General features: G+C 39.2%; 1 protein-coding gene across 1 annotated transcript; it reads left to right on the forward strand.

Moving 5' to 3' along the window:
* Positions 1–541: 541 nt before the first annotated feature.
* On the forward strand, positions 542–4,584 carry LOC138893802 (uncharacterized). The gene is made up of 4 exons (XM_070178465.1): positions 542–673; positions 825–875; positions 3,898–4,122; positions 4,261–4,584. Exons 1-4 carry the CDS (start codon positions 542–544, stop codon positions 4,582–4,584), a joined length of 732 nt encoding a protein of 243 aa, XP_070034566.1.
* The last annotated feature ends 17,863 nt before the right edge of the window (positions 4,585–22,447 follow it).

Raw genomic sequence — 22,447 nt, forward strand, 5'->3', positions numbered from 1 at the left:
TACGAACAAAGCCTTGCAGTCGGGTGGTATATCTAAAAAAAAGGAAGTAGGGGTAGTGATGGTAGCCCAAGGTCCGAAGTCTCCTCTCACATACCAAACACATCCATCCACATATCAGCCTTCACGTTCTAGATATCAACAACTCGCTACCACCTACCACACTTATAACACTCAGCCAGCATATTACCACTCACCACCAGCTTGCCAAAACTACCAAAAACCCAGGCCAAATTTTGACCGTAGACCGCCCAAACAATACACTCCTATTGCCGAACCTATTAACCAGTTGTATGAGATATTGAAAGCTACCGCTTATGTCACTCCCATTCCTACCGTCGCCATGAAAAATTCTTCTTAACGGGTCAATCCGAACAAGACATGTGCCTACCATTCGGGAATGAAAAATCACACTATTGATGAGTGCCGCACTCTGAAGGATAAGATCCAGACACTAATTGATACCAAAGTTATATAGGCAAAGGAGACTACACCTAACGTCCGCAATAATCCCCTCCCGGATCACATGGGCGAGGGGGTAAATATGATAGAAACTGATGAAGAATGGGACCCGGAGGGGTCAATTGAGCTCATTCAAGAAGAGGATGATCCCAAAATGCCTCCAGTCACTCTCATGCCTATTTTGGTACAGATACAGTCACCGATTGAAGTTGAGGTAGCCGCACCGACTCCGTTCGAGGTTGAAGTAACAACACCCTCAGCTACGCCAACTCCGTTCGAAGTAGAAGTGATCACACCATTCACCGTAACGGTAGCACCCACACCATCCTTTAATTCCAATGTTTTGCCCTGGGACTATATTGTAGAAGCGAGAAGCAACGGAAAGGGGAAAATGGAAGAAACTGGTGCAGCACAAGGTATGACTAGAACCGGTAGGGTTTACACACCCGAGCATTTGGGGGGAACAAGTAAAGAAGCCTCTTCCAGGCAGCCTATCATTGAACCGGTTCGGATAATATTTGGATAAAGGTGTAAGCAAGGGAGTATTCTGTAGTTGATCATTTGAACAAATCTCCTCCTCAGATATCCATTCTATCACTACTGCAGAATTCTGAGGCACATAGGAACGCGTTGATGAAAGTGTTGAATGAGGCTTATGTACCCAACAACATTACCAGTGGAGAGATGGCCAATATGGTAGTACAAGTATTGGAAAGCCATAAGATCACTTTCCACGAAGATGAATTGCCACCAAAAAGGTTGAGCCATAACAGGGCGTTTCATATCATAGTACAGTACGAAGACAAATTCATTGCCAGGGTCTTGATAGATGGGGGTTCAAGTCTCAACATCTGCCTGTTGACTACTTTGAAGAGGTTAAGTAAAGGTTTGCGTGAGATTCGAGCAGGAACTATGAACGTAAAAGCGTTCGATGGGTCTCAAAGGGCCACAATCGGAGAAACCAACCTCTGCTTACATATGGGTCCAACTTGGTTTAATGTTGAATTCCAAGTGCTCGACATATCTGCCTCATATAATATGCTATTGGGATGACCTTGGATACATGCTGCTGGGGCTGTAGCGTTCGAATGGAATCATCAGGAGGTGATCATTCATGGAGACGGGAGTAAACCTATTTACACCAACCAGACTATCTCGGTTATGGAGAAATGAAGGAATTTAGGGGAGAGACTATCATCGCATTGAGCGTGTTAACGCGATCGAGAAGGACAAATGATGGAGTCGCAAAATAAAAAGCATATTGACATGGACAGGGTATGAACTCGGCAAGGGTCTCGATAAGAATCTCCAAGGGATCACCAAATTAATACAGTTAAAATATCACGGCATGTCCTTTTGACTGGGATATCAATACACCTGGCATGAGTATCAGAATTGGTCACCACCATGGCATGGTCCTTATTACACTCTCGAGCAGCCGATAACACATTTGAGCCAATCCTTCCATCAGGCTAATATGATGTGGGGATCCGAAGTAGATGAAGCGCTAGCTGGTTTAAGGAATCTATTCTTGGAAGATGAAGACATGGACTGTAGTGTAATAGTTGAGTAGGAGGAGGAAGAGGACCTCGTCATCCAGACGGTGGAGAAGGGAGCTGTTCTCTGGAACTGGACTGCCACACCTTCAAGGGCCCACCGAGTTCCTGGGGTAGCCTGGCTGCTAGTGTCAATTATTTTGAAAACAATTCTTATGAGCATTTTAAAAACATTTTTCAGTATTTTGTTTTGAAACATTTGCTTGAATCATTAAAAATCGCTTTTGTTTGACATCTTGATAATTATCAATGGTTTGCTATTTTATTATTTATTACTATTCTGTACATTTTTCTCTCTACAACATTACTATTTCTTATTGTGATGAACCAACAACTGTGACATGTAATGAGACAACGCAACATAAGGATAGTGACTCAAAAGAAATAGAAGAAGAGGATATAATACCTGAGGAAATTGTTAGAGAAGTTGAAGATTTTGAGAACTAGCCTAAGTCCAACCTGGACGAAACTGAGATAATTAATTTGGGAGATTCCGAAACAGTCAAAGAAACTCGCATAAGCATTCACTTTTCACCATCAGAAAAAGAAGAATACACCCGTTTCCTGAAAGAATATGAGGATAGTTTTGCATGGTCTTATGATGATATGACTGGTTTGAGCACATCTATAGTGGCTCATAAGCTACCTACCAATCCAATGTGTCAGCAAGTAAAGCAGAAGCTCAGAAATTTCAATCCAGATATGAGTTTGAAAATCAAAGAAGAAGTCACCAAGCAGATCAAAGCTAAGGTTCTCAGAGTGGTTGAATATCCAACTTGGTTGGCTAACATCGTGCCAGTTCCGAAGAAGGATGGGAAAGTTAGAGTATGCATCGATTATCGGGACCTAAACAGAGCAAGTCTTAAAGATGATTTCCCGTTACCCAACATACACATACTGATCGACAACTGCGCCAAGTATGAACTCCAGTCCTTTGTGGATTGCTTCGCTGGATATCATTAGATGTGGATGGATGGAGAGGATGCCAAAAAGACAGCTTTTATTACACCGTGGGGCGGTGTACTGCTGTAAAATGATCCCGTTTGGTCTGAAGAATGCTGGGGTCACTTTTATGAGGGCCATGAAAACTATTTTCCATGACATGATACACAAAGAGATAGAGGTATATGAGGATGATGTCATCATCAAATCCAAGAACCGTACAAATCACATAGCAGACTTGAGGAAATTTTTTGATCGACTTCGGAGGTACAATTAGAAATTGAATCCTGCAAAATGTGCCTTCGGGGTCCCCACAAGAAAGGTATTAGGATTCATCATCAGCCCCCGAGAAATTGAGCTAGACCCATCAAAGGTCAAGGCTATCCAGGATTTGCCACCTCTAAAGAACAAGAAAGACGTGATGAGCTTCTTGGGACGTCTTAATTACATCAGCCGCTTCATAGCACAATCAACCATGATCTGTGAGCCAATTTTCAAAATGTTAAATAAGGATGTCGCAACCAGTTGGACAGAAGACTGCCAGAAAGCTTTTGATAGAATCAAAGAATATTTGTCCACACCGTCAGTCCTGGTCCCGTCAGAACCTGGTAGACCACTGCTACTCTATCTATCAGTATTAGATGGGGCTTTCAGTTGTGTCTTAGGACAACATGATGAGACGGGAAGGAAAGAACATGCCATATACTATCTGAGTAAGAAGTTCACACCCTACGTAGTATGGTATTCTTTGCTGGAATGCACCTGCTGTGCTTTGACCTGGATAGCCCAGAAACTGAGGCACTACTTCTGTGCCTATACCACATATCTCATATCAAGGATGGATCCTCTTAAGTACATCTTCCAGAAACCCATGCCTATAGGGAAGCTTGCAAAATGGCAGATATCGTTGAGTGAATTCGACATCGTCTGTGTGACTCAGAAGGCGGTTAAGGGACAAGCATTAGCGGATCATCTTGCAGAAAATCCTATAGGAGGAGAATACGAACCACTAAAAATGTATTTTCCTGATGCAGAAGTATCATTCGTAGAAGAAGATATCACTGAAGCCTACGATGTATGGAGAATGTTTTTTGATGGATCCGCAAACTTCAAAGGAGTGGGTATTGGAGCCGTTTTGGTGTTAGAAATAGTTCAACATTATCCGGTATCCGCGAAACTCAGATTTACGTGCACCAATAATATGGCAGAACATGAGGCTTGCATATTGGAGCTCAATTTGGCCGTTGACATGAATATCCAGGAATTACTGGTAATTGGTGATTCAGATCTTCTGGTGCATTAGGTGCAGGGAGAATGGGCTACAAAGAATACCAAGATATTACCATATCTATATTATGTGCAAGAGATGATGAAGATTTTCATGAAGATAGAATTTAGACATGTCCCGAGATTCCAGAATGAGTTCGCAGACGCATTGGCCACTTTGTCATCCATGATACAGCATTCGGACAAGAATTTCATCGACCCCATTCCAGTAAGGATTCATAATCAGCCAGCTTACTCCGCTCATGTTGAAGAAGAAGATGACGGGAATCTATGGTTCCATGATATAAAGGAGTACTTGGCAGAAGGAGAGTACCTGGACCATGCAAATCATACTAAATAACGCACGCTCCGAAGATTGTCCAACCATTTCTTACAAAGTGGAGGAATTCTGTACCGAAGGACTCCAGACCTAGGGTTATTACGGTGTGCTGACTCCAAGGAAGCTTCCAAATTGCTCGAAGAGATACACTCTGGAACTTGCGGACCACATATGAATGGTTTCGTTTTAGCCAAGAAGATACTGAGGGCAGGTTATTTTTGGATGACTATGGAAACAGACTGTATCAGGTATGTCAAGAAATATCATCAGTGCCAAATACACGCAGATATGATACGGGTGCCACCAAATGAACTCATTGCAACGAGTGCACCTTGACCTTTCGCCGCTTGGGGAATGGACGTCATTGGACCAATCGAGCCCGCCGCTTCAAACGGGCACAGGTTCATTTTAGTGGCCATAGACTACTTCACAAAATGGGTCGAAGCTGCATCCTATAAAGCTGTAACCAAGAAAGTCGTCGCAAATTTTGTCAGTGATCGTATTATTTGCCGATTCGGGGTTCCAGAGTGCATCATCACCGAAAACACCGCCAATCTCAACAGTGACCTAATGAAAGCTATGTACGAGACCTTCAAAATCAAGCACAAGAATTCCATAGCATACATGCCTCAAATGAATGGAGCCGTGGAGGCCGCAAATACGAATATCAAGAAAATACTAAGGAAGATGGTAGACAGCCACAAGCAATAGTACGAGAAGTTACCATTTGCCTTATTGGGGTATCGTACCACGGTCCGCACATCAACCGGGGCAACTCCTTATTTGTTGGTCTACGGTACTGAAGCTGTCATTCCTGCCGAGGTTGAAGTTCCTTCTTTATGAATTATACAAGAAGTTGAACTCAGTGATGCAGAATGGATAAGAAACCGCTATGAACAATCAGCTCTCATTGATGGGAAAAGAATGAATGCAGTGTGTCATGGTCAACTCTATCAGAATAGGATGTCAAGAGCTTTCAACAAAAGGGTCAAACCTAGACAGTCCGCACCGGGGCAGCTGGTGCTGAAGCGGATCTTCCCGTATCAGGATGAAGCCAAAGGGAAATTTTCACCCAATTGGCAAGGGCCCTACATGGTTCACAGAGTACTAATAGGAGGAGCACTCATACTCACAGAAATAGATGGAGAGATTTGGCCAAAGCCTATCAACTCAGATGCAGTCAAAAGATATTATGTTTAGAATGTTCGCATTTCTTCATTTGATGTAATTGAACTACGCTCGGCCTGATTCCCATTTAAGAGGGGATACGTAGGTTGCCCAGTGGGTTCAGTGACAATTCAATAAAATTTTCATTTTCCCCACAACCAGAAACTGGGGCAGAATTTTGAGGAGGACCCTCAAAATTGCGGAGCAAGTCCATCCAACGCCATCTAATGCAGAACAGTTAGAGAATCGCCTAAGTAAACTGGGGCAAAAATTTGAGGAGGACCCTCAAAATTCTAAGGAAGTCGCAATGTCTCTAAAGTGTAACAATCATTGGTCCATCTAATTTATCCGATATTGCATACTAATGTATTTTAAATAACTACATTCATCATATGCACGCACATTTTCGAAAACTTTATTTTTACGAAACAACCAGATGCTACCCGTGGTAACTCAAGCAGGACTACGATACATAGCAAAGCAAAGCAGGCGGGCGGAGGCACAAACCAACCTTCCCCCGTAAAACTCACGATTATCCTTTGGATGCAGGAAAAAGAAATATTCTCAAATTCGGGAACACCTTAGAATCACTGTCTTCATAACGATAAAGGTGCCAATCGCAAACACATTTCCTGCTAAGAAATACTCTACTACTACTTATTATCTGTTCATTGCATGAGACTAAGCATTGTCTCCATCTTGCATGAGGCTAAGCCCCGCCTCCTTAATTGCATAAGGCTAAGCACTGCCTTCCCCTACATGAGACTAAGCATTGTCTCTATTTTGCATGAGGCTAAGCCCTGCATCCTTAATTGCATAAGGCTAAGCACTGCCTTCCCCTGCATGAGACTAAGCATTATCTCTACCTTTGCATGAGGTTAAGCCCTGCCTCCTCAATTGCATAAGGCTAAGCACTGCCTTGCCCTGCATGAGACTAAGCATTGTCTCCATTTTTGCATGAGGCTAAGCCCTGCCTTTTTAATCGCATAAGGCTAAGCATTGCCTTCCCCTGCATGAGACTAAGCACTGTCTCCATTTTTGCATGAGGCTAAGCCCTGCCTCCTTAATTGCATAAGGCTAAATACTGCCTTCCCCTGTATGAGACTAAGCATTGTCTCCATTTTGCATGAGGTAAGCCCTGCCTCCTTAATTGCATAAGGCTAAGCACTGCCTTCCCCTGCATGAGACTAAGCATTGTCTCCATTTTGCATGAGGCTATGCCCTGTCTCCATCTTTCACAAGGCTAAGCACTACCTTTCCTTGGACGAGACAAAGCATTGTCTCCCATCCCGCATGAGGCTAAGCCGTGCCTCCTCAATTGCATGAGACTAATCATCGTCTCCTACTTCGCATGAGGCTAAGCATTGTCTCCCTAGTCGCATAAGGCTAAGATCTGCCTTTCCTTGCGAAACCCCAAATGCTATGCTACTTGAAATCTAGCACTATTCTCCACCTCGGGGCTAAGCTCTTCCCCCTATCTTACTCAAGACTAAGCTCTGTCTTGTTTCGCTTCGCATATCCAAACGTCATGTCTTTGCATCTCATGGGCTGAAATGCCGCCATTTTGTTCGAAGGCGTCATAGTCCGACGACTTCATCCTCATAGCCGGAAGACACCATGCCATAGCCTGAGGATCTCTCAATATCGCACATCATTATTCAAAGGCGTCATAGTTCAGAGGCACCATTTTCATGGCCCGAGAATATCATTTCATGGCCTGCGAATCCCTTATCACGCAATTAATGGCCCAGGACATCATGGTCTAAGGACATCATCCCCATCGTCCAAAGACAACTTTCGTGGTCAAAAGGGAATTTGAATCATGTTTAAATTATCACAATATACACCTACATGCATTGTATTTAAGTTTTGCAGGTAATCCAGGAGGTAATCGTTCTCCCAACGGGAGCAATCTTCGCTCCAGTTTTCGTTCAATATTCACACCCTGTAACTACCTCAAATATAGCCAATCACCGTCCATTACCCATTCCTATCTGATAACCGTTCAAATATCCATAACCATTCCAAGGTACATCCATTCACCATTCTGATATCGTCCTATCCAGAAGAGCTTGTCCGTTCCAATAACAACTCCATCGGCTTATTCCACCGTTGGATCCAGAACTACACACGGACTGATTCCTGTAAAATCAGGAATATGTAGGCAACTCAGAAATCGGAGTTCGGCCTCTATTTTATCAAATCACCCCATTCGGTCAAAATCGGTCATCATTTCTTTACCCGACAACTCTTTCATCATTCACGGGTAAAGAGGGGCAGCTGTTGATACCCAATTTTTTTCTCATATTTTTAATATATATATAGTTTTAAAAATAGTATATTTGCATCATCATTTAGTTTATAAACCTATACAAGCATTTTTTCATAATTTTACATAATTTTTAAAAGCTTTAAATTAATTTCTTTCTGTATTTTATTGTATAAATATCTAATAATTATCCTTAAAATTATTTTTATGATGATTTAATCATCCAAAATTATTGTTTACACCAACATGTATGTTGTATAACATTTTACTCCATTTTTTTATAATTACATTTGCATTTTTAAGCTAATTGCATATTTTTGCAATAATAGCCTACATTCATGTATAATTACATTATTTGTGCCAAAATAATTTTTTATATTTTTATAATGCCAAGTTATTATTTTCAATCATTTTAGTGTAAAAATAATATTTTTGTTATTTATTAATTACTTTTTAAATTATGTTTTGATAAATATTGGGTATTTAAAAACTAGCCCCAATTTCTAAACAATTTCGGACCAAATAAATGGCCCAAAAAACCCAATATCCTAGCCCAATTACCCCAGCTCAAACCAACAACCCCTTAAACCAAAAACCCGGTCGGTACCCGTTAACTGACCCCCCCACTCACTTTTTTTAATCCTGGCCGTTGATCTCTCAAGATCAACGACCCTTGTTATTTCTCTCCCTTTTAATTACCCTCCTAGAAACCCTAACCTATAATCCCATAAGCCGCCACCCTCATATTCTCTCAACCTCCCCTCCCTTTATGAAGAACACTAAACTCGTCGCCCTTAACATCTTCTCATAATCCCACTGAATATGGGATTTGATTATCACTTCTTGCCATATTCGATCCCTTTTTGGTACTGCCTGTTCTCCTATAGTGCTTGCCTAAACATGGCAAGAAGATCTCTTCAAAATCGAACCAAAATTGGTACAAACCCCTGATTTTGTGTATTATTCTGTCTATATTCGTCCTATGCTACTGTGAGTCCGATTATTTGTTTATATTCTGTTGATTTTCACTTTTTCTAAAAACTAGGGTTTACAGATCCCTTAAATTGATTTTTGACTGATTTGCATGTTTATTTACCTTATTTGTTGCTTAAATCACTCTGTCTCCCTTGTTTGATGTTCGATTTTACTATTATATAAACCCCTCCCCCATTCCCTTCTAAAGAGGACTTCAATCGCTAAAATCACTACTGAAAAATTAGGGCTTTACTCTGTGTTCATTCATTCTCTTGTTTTTGGCGCTTGACCGGCTGAAAGCCAAGGCCACCGGATTTCCTGCTTTTCCGACCTTTCTTGGGTGTGAGCACTGCCCTGGATTCTTTGAAACCCTTGGGAACTTGATGCATCTCGGATTCTGGGTCATATTGACGTTCTTTTCTTGTTTGTTGAGCAATAACTAGTTAGTTTCTCAACCTTCACAATGTTTATTCCAATATGTTCTAATTAGCATATCTATGTTTTCTGAAATTGTATGACTTGATATAATCCCTTGACTCTCTTCATATATGATTCTGCCAATAGCATGAATTCTCTAGCATTGTCTCACGCCAAAACTGTTGGTTCTAAAAATGTCTTTGTATCTAACTTAGGCAATTTGGACAGTTTGAAGCATGTTTAGCTTAATGTGTTGACAATCTGAGTGTTTGCATTGGCTATGTGACCTAATCCTATTTTCTGCCTGATTCTGAATTTCTTAGTGATTAATTTATGTTATTAGTATGCCCTAATCTATTAAATCTTTCACTCTAGTTATAATTTGCTCCTATGACTATGTTTGTCACTTAGTATGTTCTCACTCTGCTCAATTCTGTACTCCTAGCAATTAAGTGGAACCTCTCAGACTAGTTTTGCCTAAATTATGTTTCTGCTTGCCTCATTAGTATAAGTTGTACTGTTTAATCCCTAGTGTTTAGCATAACTTGATCCTTAGGTTTGAACTTATTGATTTAATGATAACTGTTTGTCTTGCTGGCCTAATATCTCTTTGCTCATTAACTTTGTAATCCCAGAAGTTTAAGACTCCTTGCCTCTTACAAATATACCCTGCCCCAATGTGTTATGTGATAACTTGCAGCATCAATTAGTTTCTTGAACTCATGCACCCTCTGTGTTGATATGTCCATTATGTGATCAGTTTGTAGTGTTTGACTCCAAAAAATGTAAATGCACTTTTCTAAACCTTGTTACTTTGCTACTATTTTCATTGGTTGTTTCCTTATTTTGAGTCTCTAATTCTTGGCCGGCTGAAAGCCAAGGCCTCCTAAAACCTCTCTATTAACCTCCCTAGTGTGAGCACTGCTTGGGGTCCACTTTGAGACCCTTGTGCACTCTGACACACTAGGGCCTAAAGTTCTTGGTCACTTTCTTCTTGATCGCTCAATTTTGTCCCTCTCTATGCCTACTGAATAAGCTAATTGGCTTGTGTAAATGACTGTTTTCTGAATTTTTTAATCAACTATGGCTGTTGGGTATCATCCAAGTGCTCTTGTGATTTCTAGGCTATGTTGAAACCTGTATGGATACAAACCTAAAAGCCTGGCTGTGCTTGGTACACTTTGGGCCTGTCTTAGGCCCACTATAGTTATTTGTATCTTTTTTTGTAGTTTTATTCAGTATTGGGCCTATAATAATTCTGTAATAACAATTGGGATATTAGTAAAAATTAGGAAAATGGGTCTATTCTAGTGTTTGCATGAAAAGGGTAGAAATCCTGCATATAGGATTTGAGTGTTTAATTTGTTCAACATGCTTTGGTTCTATGTATTTTGTTAGATAGCATGCCTATAGGACATAAATAATCTCACATGTTCTCATGTTACACTCTCACATTATTATCTTCCTACTATACTGCAACACAGTAATTATTCGTTCAAATTGCTTCATGTTAGATATCATGCCTAAAGGATTACGTTAAGTAATAAATACCTACTCTTTATAATATTCACATAGATGTCATGCATATAGGACTGTAATCGAATTATCTACTATTACCACCATTCCCATTAAATTGCTCGCCTAGAAAGCATGCCTATAGGAATGAAAGGATAAATAACTAGTTTCAATTGCCAATTCCTAGAAATCCTGCCTAAAGGATCCTACTTCTCGCCTAAAAGCTTGTTGACAAAAACAAACACTGGCAATTTTGAACTACCAACTGTCTCACTGCTTTACTGCGCAAACAATTTAGAAAGCATGCCTATAGGATTTGTAATACTCGCGATATGCAAAGCGACACAGCCTGTACGTTTAAAATCCAGAATCACCTAGAAGCCATGACTATAGGATTTAAAACTATATTAATTCTGAAACTATCGAACGCCTAATTTGTTTGCGTGTATTTGTTGTCTAAGTGTGGAGGCTAACTTGAGCCCTTAATTGCCTTCACATGAAGTCCAACTTGTTTTATATGTAGCCTAGTTTTATCATTTCTGAGCAGCCTAAGTTAAGTCTAGAAACCATCCAAAATAGAGGTCAAAACGCCTCCTGGGCCATATGCATGGGACAGGTAGTGCACGCATAGGGCACGGTTTAGAATCAACTAGTGCGCTTTAGGTAAAAACTTAAAGATAGTAATCGGGTAGCAGGAGATAATAGTCTATTCCCGCAGAATAATACGAGTAACACCCCATCTTGAGGGAGTTACGAAGTATTATTTATGTTGCACGGGGTGATCCTTTAGGCTAAAAAAACTTAGGACCCCCCATGTTGTCTTAAAATCAATTTTTTTGTTTATTAGTAGGTTTCTGATAATAATTGGCCAACTTCTTGTATTTTTCTCTTTATTTTGGACTAATTCATATAATTCGAGTTCGGTCGGAACCCACAGTTGTGGACCTTGAGGAATACCTAACACCTTCTCCTCGAGATAATTTGAGCCCTTACCCGATCTTTGGTGACGCAAACTGGTTAAACTAGAGTTACTTGTAAATAGGTTCCCTAACGCACCTCAAACCCGTTAGGTGGCGATTCTCTCTTTTAACCCCTTCCTTTAAAAGAGTTGTCACATGTCGAAACCTAATTTTGCGAGAAAGAAAGGGCGCGGCATATACACAATCTTTGCCAACAGGGTCATAATCAATATTTACATACACACTAGACACTAGTCCGTAAGCCTCTAAGAGTGCCGCAATACATAACTTGGTCAAAAGAGGGCCCCACCATACCCAAAACAAGAGAAACATATATTTTGGTATCTATCGACTTCTGTATATCTACTCTAGAGAAGTGGAGTGAGGCAACCAATAGCTGAAACACGCACTTTACTCAGGAAGGGACGTCACTAGGTCTATCGGTACGAAAAATGTACTGAATGTGTAAGGCTGATAATGTATGTAAACCAAAGGCATAACATAAGAGATATGGATGCACAATTTCAACCTGAGTGCTGAAGATAAGCCACCGAGTTGTATACTGTGGTATCCATAAATCATAAATGTATGGAAGTTTTGAAAAAAAAAAGGTCAAGCCACTCATTGGGGCTATGTATTATATATATAATATCATTCAATCTCTCTTTAGGACATATCAACTCATATCATGTTCATCCACTCTTTGGGGCATATAATATCATATCGTACCAGCCCTCATAGAGTACTAGGTAAAGTCTTATGTATTCATTATATCGTACGTGGCCTCAAGAGGTCTCGGTTGTATGTTACTCCTAATATGCACGTGCAAGTATACGTGTTCGTACAAGTAATATAGCATTGTAAGTCCAAATATTGTACCCACAAGAACTTGTAATTAACTATTTACAAAATTAATCTAAGACAAATAATCTATTCAAGCAATTTTTTAAAGTATGAATATTTAACTAAATCTAATCTAGAGTAGTAAAATAAGCGATTACAGAAAACAAGTTTGCAAACTTAGAGACGAATTCAATGGGAGAACATATTCCAGAGCTATGGGTTAGTTAACAATCCCGTTGAGTTTTCCACTTAAATTGTCTAATAATTTATCTGATTTATTGATTGACAGGGTTAATATTACCCGTAGTCGTAGTATTCTTCCGAAGTACTACTCGCCTTTTTAAGCTAACATAAAGCCTATATTCCTATGGAATTAGGATTAACAAGAACACATTAATAATTGCCATATAATAACCAAGCAAGGCAATTAGGTATATCCCTATCCTAACCGCAAATCCATTCTCGATGCTCAGGTTTAAGATCTTGCTCTACTCAATTCTATATGCAATCTAAAATTCTCTCTCTCTCTCTCGAGTTCAATCCCAGATTTGTAGATAGTATTTAATTGGTGATCAAACAATCAAATAATTAAGTACAAGATTGAATGAATAAACCAATATGATAAAGCAATAAGAACAATTCAAATACAACATTCATGTAGCCCCCACAACTCTAGAACTAATAAACTATGAGATTAAAGGAAGAGAAGAGAAGAAAGATTAGTGGAAAGCCTCCTCCAAGCGTGGTTTGCATTCTCCCCTACAAAGTGGCATCTTCTCATCCCAAAATATGTTATATATCCTCCCAATTAGGTTTATAATCCTTTTTATACGAGTTGGGACCGTGTTGGGCCGAAATAACCTCGTCCCGAGCGAAATAGGAAAGATCTCGCAACGCCTCGTCCAGGCCAGCACCAGGCTTTAGACTGGTGCTGGATCCAATGAGTTTGCTGCCTCCTATTTCAATCATATTTCATTTCTTTCTTCTTTTCCACTTGGGGGGACAAATACCAAAGGGTGTCTCCCCCTTTTCTCCTTCTTTTTAATTCGTTTGTTTTCCTTTCTTTTTTTTTCGCATTTTATTTAATTTTTCTCCAAGTCTCTTTATCTTCACACCGCTTTATTCCTACACAGTTAGAATATAATATTAAGCATAAAGTAATATAATTACTAATCAAAAGATGATTAAAAGCAATAGAATGTGAGACAACAATGATTAAATATATGCATTTTGTTGGCTGAGCATCACTGTAACGACCCGACCGGTCGTTTTGAGCTCTAGCATGTTGTTCAGTGGTTTGAGACCATGAGCAGCTTAACTTCAGGTATTGTGACTTGTACGCGTGTTCGGAATTGAATTTCGGGAAGTTCAGAGTTGAATTGGAAAGCAAATTCTTATTTCGAAAGCATTAAGTTGGAAGAATTGACTAAGATTGAATTTTAGAGTAAACAGCCTCAGAATAGGGATTTGAAGGTTCCTACAGGTTTGTATGATAATTTCGGACTTGGGCGTATGTTCAGATCGGGTTCTAGACCCCGGGAGAGTTTCGACACCTATTGTGGAGGTTAGCATTTTTGGAAGAATTCCACAAATTTGGGTTAAAGTGCATTTCAATTTTATTGATGTCCGTTTGGAATTCTGAGTCTGGGAATAGCTCCGTATGGTGATTCCGGTATTGGGAACGTGACCGGAAGTGGATTTGGAGGTCTGTAGGTCATTTTGGGATCATTTGGCGAAAGTTGGAAATTCGGATAATTTTGAAAAGTTTGCCCGAGAGTGAAATTTTTGATATCGGGGTCAGAATTTGATTCCAGAAATTGGAGTAGGTCCGTAATATCAAAGATGACTTGTGTGCAAAATTTGAGGCCAATTGGACGGGGTTTGGTAGGTTTTGACATCGAATATAGAATTTTGAAATTCTAAAGTTCATTAGGCTTGGAATGGGGTGCGATTCATGAATTCGATGTTGTTTGATATGATTTAAAGGCTCGACTAAGTTTGTAATGTGTTTTGGGACGTGTTGGTATAATTGGTTAAGGTCTCGAGGGCCGCAGACGGATTCCGGGTGGTTAACAGATCGAATTTGGAATTTGAAGAAGAGTTGAGGCAACTGATATCTGGTGTGATCGCACCTGCGCAAAAAGGGCCGCGAGTGCGAAGCCGCAGGACAGAAAAATCCATCGCAGGTGCAAAGCCGCGGGCAGCGAAGAATTTTGCCAAGGGTGTGAAGCCGTAGGTGCGAAAAGTCTATCGCAGGCGCGAAGCCGCAGACACGAAGAATTTTGCCGCGGGTGCGAAGCCGCAGGTGCGAGAAATCCATCGCGGGCGCGGACACCGCGGGCGCGAAGGATTTTGCCGCGGGCGCGATGATCGCTGGGTAGTGAGTGTTTAAAGTGGCGATTTGAGCATTGTTTGTTCATCTCTTCCTTCTTGGACGTTCTTTGGAGCTTCTTGAGAGGAGCATTCACCCAGAAACTTGGAGGTAAGTTAATTCCCACCTATTGCAAGTTAAATACATGGTTTATATATGGATTTAGACATGAGAATTAGTTGAAATTGTGGGGTTTTGGTAGAAAATCTAGAATGTGATATTTTTGGATTTGTACCACGAATTTGAGCATGGGATTGGACATAAGTCATATATTTGAGTTCATAAGGTTATGGGTAATGATTATCTTTGAAAATTTTCGGAATCCGGGCACGTGGGCCCGAGGGTGATTTTATCGACTTTTCGAACAGAGTTGGGAATTGTTGTAAATAGGATTATACTGAGTATTATAATATATATTTATGGATTTGCTCATTTATTGACTAGTTTTGGAGCTTTGGGAATCAATTTGAGTTGATTGAATGGCTTGGGAGCTGGTTATGAAATTTTGGAGCGAGGTAAGTCTCCTTTCTAACCTTGTAAGGGGGAATTAACCCCATAGGTGAACTAAATTATTCTGTACTTCTATTTGTGGGGGCCACGTACGTATGAGGTGACGAGAGTTCGTACGTAGCTACTAGCTATGCCTACGTATAGGTAGCTTTAGGCTCACATCATGCCTTGTTGATATTATTATTAATTTATGTTTATTGTTTGCCTTGAGAGGGAGAGAGATTTAGTCTTCTTATTAAATGTTTTGAAAGGAGTTGAAATTGAAGAACTTAAGATTTAAAAGGTTTCGTTTGAATTTTGTAATTTCGAAAAGGATTGAATAATGCTATAATAGCTTAAGAAATCTATGTGTAACCGCGTCACATGTACGTTTCGCGAGCGGGGTAATTTCCTTAAAAAACTACAAGCTGAATTTCCCTTATTTTGAAAAGAATCAAGAAAGAGATATGATTTTAATGTTAAATTTATATTTGACCGCATCGCAAGTATGATCCGCGAGCGGGAAGATTCCTTAAATCTATATTTGACCGCGTCGCACGTATGATTCGCGAGCAGGGTATTTCCTTCTACCACTCTTATGGGATCGGGCCGTTCACCTCGGCAGGATTTATGTACCACACTCTCATGGGAGTGGCCCGTTCGCCTCGGCAGGTTAATAGATGCATCTATGGTTCGCGCTGTTCGACCCTCGGCAGTGCACATTTTATTTTATGTTGGATCGGGCCGTACGCCTCGGCATTTCCTATATATATATATATATATATATATATATATATATATATATATATATATATATATATATATATATATATATATTCCTCATAGAATCGTGTGTAACGTTTGGCAAGAAGCCAGTGTATCTGAGTGTTTTCCCTGATTTGGATTATGACAATCTCTTTGATGAAATCCACTATATCTATATATATGCTCCAGTTACGGAGGGAACTTGCTAGTTGAGAGCTTGAGTAAATTGTAACGAGGAAAAATGTACTACATATTTTATACTTGTTTGTTTTATATATTTACTCTGACTCATATTCATTCACTTCTTTACTGTACCCGATATTATTGGACCACTAGTAAGTGTCGAAGTCGTCCCCTCGTCACTACTTTTTCGGAGTTAGTCGGGATACTTACTGGGTACACGTTGATGTACGTACTCATACTACACTTGTTGCACATTTTTGTGCAGGTGCATATATGACTAGCAGCGTCCCGGGAGTAGAGGTGTGGTTAAATGCGGAGACTTAGGTGAGATACATTCCCATTTACGATCCGCAGCCAGCAGAGTCCCCTTCAAAGTTTCTTATGTATTTTCTTGTCTAATTTGTATTCTGGACAGGTGTTGTATTTTATTTTATCTTCCTAGTTGATGCTCATGCACTTATGACACCGGGTTTTGGGGTGATTATGGGTTGTCTTGTATTGAAATTGTCGAAAATATTATAATTTACTTTGTAAACTCCATCTTTTGCTGTTTAATTGAAGGAAAATATGATTTCAAAAGTAACAAAATGAGAACCTAATTAATTATTTATTGTTGGCTAGCCTGATAGTGGAGTCCGATGCCATCACGACCTTTATGGATTTTGGGCCGTGATAATCACCACCCCACACTTAAAATCTTGCTCGTCCTCGAGTAATCATTAAAATCACTCTAAATAAATCAAGCCTAGAAACACCACCACTTCGGTTGATACTAACAATTAGGCCTGATCATCCTGCAAGACATACGAGTTATAAACAACAACAAACTTCTAACCTCCTAACCTTAGAGGGGGACTCTAACTCACTAAATTTAAGCTCGCTCATCTACTCTGTCAATTAAAGCTAATAGCATCACCTATCTATCATGAAACCAGTTCCCTCACATCAAAGAACAACTCTTGCACTCACAAACGAATTCACATGTATGCACAAAGAACCATAGGCTTGCCCACTATGTACATCTCTACTAATTAAGTGTGAGCGAATAGAATCAAATAAGACTTTAATGGGTTGTAATGTTGGCTAGGGGACGGGTAGGAGAATTATATAATAGTGACTTACACTTCCCTAAGCACTTTGCACTTTTAGACTTCATCACCCATTATTTTCTACTATTCACTTTATTTTTCAGCCCTCTCTTCATCAATTATTTCACAAGTATTTCCCTCGTATCAAGAACGTTTCAATCATATTTATTTTTCAAAGCAATTTTTCTTTCATTATTTTTTTTCATACTACATTCTTTTCAAGAGGGCCTTTTCACCACTTTTCAGCTATCGTTGGTCACCATGTTTTACTTGATCATCCCTTTCTTCAAATTTATCACTTAATATCACAGTCTAAGCAACAATGCTCAAGGAAGCAGGGTGCAAAAACTAGGGATTCAACAAATGAATCAAGGCAAAAATACGGCTTCCAAACAAAAGGCTACAGGCTCAAAGGGCTAACTAGTGGTACAATATCTGAAAAGGCTAAAATTCACAAGACATATCAAAGAAAGTCTATTATCATCTTCTAAACAGAGAAATATTTTTATTTCGATTCAATAATATGCAGGGCAAGTTGTAGACTAGGATTCAAAACGTGGAATATATGTAAGATATCCTCACCCCACACGACACAAGTATCAATCAAGATGGATCAATTCTACTCTAAGATAGATAGGATCATAGCGAACAACAAAATAAGAATAAGCTATATACAAAGTCACAACCCTAAGCTTAGGTGTCAGAAATTCTGCTATTTTATTCATTATTCAAGCACTCAGAGGAACTACTCAAGATCATATCTAATTATGCTAGTATCAAACAAGTCACAAAGGTTTTCTTCTCGCTCTTTTACTACTCCTAAAAAAATCTAATCCTAAATATAAGAAAAATATACCCGGTTCAAGTTACATCCCCTGAAAAAGAACCGATACACAAATAAAAATCAAGGGGAATTATTACCTAACTAAAATTAACTAGAACAAAAAGGAAATATTTTTGGATTTTGTTCATGGAACTTTAATCCTTCAAGAAAGTTGTCCACAAGATCCATCGTCAAGAAAAGTCCAAGTTTTCTAAAACATTTTCTCAATTTTCATTTTTTTTCAACTTTTAGTTTGTTTACAAAAATAACTACACTTAGAAAGAGTACTATAACTAAGCTAAGTGTCACGACCCAAATCTTACATGTCGTGATGGCGTCTATCGCAGTACTAGGCAAGCCGACAATCATAATAAACCACGCATTCTTTAAGTTTGAAAACATAATAAAAAAAGCTTAAGAGTAAAATCTCATAAATACTGATATGAAAATACCACGACTCAATACAATATTTGACGAGCACAAAGCGCCCACTTAAATTCTGCTCGCTAATCAAATATAGTATAGTATAATATCGTATCCACATGGATTGAATTTAAACAATATTCTCGTAGTTTCTAACTTGGATGCTATCCAAGATGATCAATAGTTTAAATTTATAAGATGTCTAACTAAAATTAATTAAGAATCTAAACCTATTGACTAATGACAATCGAAACAAGGAATAAGCAAAGAAGGTTATCAATTCGAGAAGATAGGGTTTTGATTGGATATGTGCAAGATAATTATTACGGATCTAACTCTAGATAGTTTACTTTTAATGTTCAAGTGAGTCTCTCAAATTTACTCAATTATTAGTTCAAATGTTCTGCAAAAACTCCTCTCTCGATTAAGTCTTAACCTTACCAGATGAACCAATTTAAGCACATGAAGATATGCAAGAATGCGTAATGGATTGGTCTTTAGGAAAACCTCTTTCGGTTATTCTCCTAACTAGGTTTAATCAATGATTCAACTAGCCTCTTTCGATTACTTAGAAGAATATATGAACTCAACTAACAATATAATGCAAAGATATCACAAGCTATGTGTAACGACCCGATAGGTTGTTATAATCCACAAACAACCATCAATACACCAAATCCATCAAGCCCTAAATAGCACTACTCCATAGATATGGAGAAATTCATCACAAATAAAATTAAAGTATAGGAAAACATAAATTCAATCCAAACTCGGGTCTTGAGTGCGGAAGGAATGATGAAATCCTTGTGCTTGTATTCTTCCAAATCCTCCTTAGCCTCACTCGGTCCAAAGTATGTCCTAAAGTCCAGAAAATAATGTTTTCCCATGTATTTATACCAAGTAGGGTCAGGCCTAGATGAAATCACCCTTTCCTAGCCGAAATAGGACTTTCACTCTGTAAAAATTGCACAGGCGTGCCGCATGGGTCGACGCGCCATGCGGGGCATTAGTGGGGAAATCCAGAGAGCTCAACATCTATCAGGCAACAGGATTTGCACTGATGCGCCGCCCTACGCGCCGTAGTAGTGTATATTTCTCAGAGTACTACTCAAAACTTGATTTTTGATGTCCAGACGTGGTCCTCGACCCCCGAACACGATCCCAGCTTAATCCCTTGGGCTTTTAATCAAACTTTAAAGTTCCAAATAGCTCGAATTAGCTCCACAACATCTACATAGCTTAGAATCACTCCTACAAGGCATAAAACACACAATAAGGGCAAAACACTACCAATTAAAGCTCAAACACAAATAAATTGCAGTGAATTAGAGTGCAATAAGCAACTAAAATACGAGATTATAGCCTATCATCAAAACCCCACAATTAACCATTGATTGTCCTCGAGCAATCAAACTACACTTCATACAGACACGACCCCTTTTCAACAACTCTCATATCTCATCACACCAAAAATATTTAAAACAAATTAAGAACAATACCGTAACATCCTTGCCTCAAGATTTGACTCAAAAGCTCCACAAATTTCTATAACCCTCTCACTTACTCTAACACATAGATTAATGACATTACCTTACCTTCGTGAATTAAGTGCTCTCACACAACAATAGAGAGTAGTTCCGCACGCAATAAAATTTAAGAACAATTAGGAACTCAAGTTAGAAACAATCTACTCACTCTCAGAAGTAACATTCATATGCCACAAAAGACGTCCCATAGGCTTGCCCGTAGTGTACTACTCTACTAATTGAGCTCATTTTGTCAAAGATCAAGTAGGACTTCAATTGGTTATAATGTAGGCTATGAGACTGGTATTACTTCCAAGGCTGAATAAAACTACTATTCTGGTTTGCAAACACACGGGCAAGTTCTAGACATCAAATACAATGCACAGAATACACAAACCTCACACACACATGGCACATAACTCACTCAGGATTGGACTATCAAGACACTCTAGTCAAAGCAATTAAGCAAAGTTAAGATGATACAATTTAAGGTACTTATACAAGAGTAAATAATTGAGCCTTAGCGTCACAACTAAACTACTCACTATTCTCAAAGCATAATAAATTTAAGAGATATTGCCTTCAATTCAAATCACAACACAAGGTTTCCTACTCCTAAAAAAAATAAAACTAACTACACCCGGTTCAAACAAAACCCTTGGAAAAGAGACGCAAAACAAAGAAAAACCAAGGGAGAATTATTACACTACGTACAAACAAAAATCTTTTTGTCTTTTTTCTTTCGACTTTAATCCCTCAAGAAACCTGTCGATGATATCCATTATCGGGAAAAAAATGAATATTTTAAAATTGTTCTCATTTTTTTCACTTTTTTTTCCTATCTCTACTATCCACAACTAACAAAACGAAAACTAAAATACATACATACAAATATCCCCCATCCCACACTTTAAGTTGTGGCATGCCCCCGTGATACACAATTAAAAAGCATAAGGTAAAGGTACTTTCCTGAACATCTAGTCAGGGTCAGAGTCGAAGTCCGGCTCCATTCCTCGCGCCCGAACTAATGCACACATCCATATATATAGATTCTGCTCAGCCTTTTTGGGATACACCCCCACACTTATCTTTTTTCACTCGCCGCAACCTTCTCTTTCGAGCCCTTCACTTTCCACTCAACACTTGCAGCTGGTTTTCCTTTTTGCACCCCCTTTTCTACATCCATCTTGAAAGTCACAGACCCCTCACCCACTCTAAGCATGAGTTTCCTCTCATGTATATCTAATATTGCTCTGCCCGTCACTAAGAATGATCTTACTAGGATGAGGGGGACCTCCTTGTTTTCCTCCATATTCACCACTATAAAACCATAGGAAATACGAACCTATCCACCCGAACTAAGACATCTTCCACTATCCCCTTGGGTATTAAAGTCATTTGGTCTGCCAGCTGCAATGATATTGTTGCAGACCTTATCTCTCCTACCTCCTTCTCTAGTTTCCTATAAATAGATAGAGGCATTAAATTAATTGAGGCACCAAAATCACATAAAGACTAATCAAAATTAATAGTTCCTAAAGAGCAAGGTATAGTAAAACTCTTTGGATCTCCACACTTTTGTGGGAGCTTATTGCAATATTGCATTGCAATGCTCTGTTATCTTGACCACTGAGATCTCCTCTAGTTTCCTCTTCTTCGTAAGGATCTCTTTCAAGAATTTAGCATAAGAAGGCATTTGTGAGAGCATTTCTGTGAATGGTAAGTTTACATGAACCTGTTTCAGTACATTCATAAATCTCTCAAACTGTTTGTCCAGTTTTTCTCTACATAGATTTTGAGGAAAAGGTAACGCATGCATATGCTTGCTCTCCTCCTATTCCTCCTTCTCAATTTTTCTTTCTTCTTCTTTTTCTCAGCTTTCATTGGGCCCTTCTTCTTCTTCTTCTTCTTCTTCTTCTTCTTCTTGTCATAATCACTTTTCAGATTCTCCCCACTTTCTTTTTCAAGTATCACATCTTTTTGGATCGGGGTGGGGTCTTTCAACACTTGTCCACTTCTCAAGGTTACAACATTCACCGTTTCTTTGGGATTTCTTTCAGTATCAGCAGGG

Source organism: Nicotiana tomentosiformis, chromosome 6 (assembly GCF_000390325.3).
Source record: "Nicotiana tomentosiformis chromosome 6, ASM39032v3, whole genome shotgun sequence".
In the NCBI taxonomy this organism is placed as follows: Eukaryota; Viridiplantae; Streptophyta; class Magnoliopsida; order Solanales; family Solanaceae; genus Nicotiana; species Nicotiana tomentosiformis.

Excerpts from the sequence above, each read along its gene's own strand:
- LOC138893802 (XM_070178465.1), top strand. The coding sequence starts at position 542 with ATGATAGAAACTGATGAAGAATGGGACCCGGAGGGGTCAATTGAGCTC. Across the intron at positions 674-824 it reads AGTCACCGATTGAAGTTGAG|AAGCGAGAAGCAACGGAAAG; the intron begins GTAGCCGCACCG and ends ACTATATTGTAG. Across the intron at positions 4,123-4,260 it reads AAATAGTTCAACATTATCCG|GTGCAGGGAGAATGGGCTAC; the intron begins GTATCCGCGAAA and ends CTGGTGCATTAG.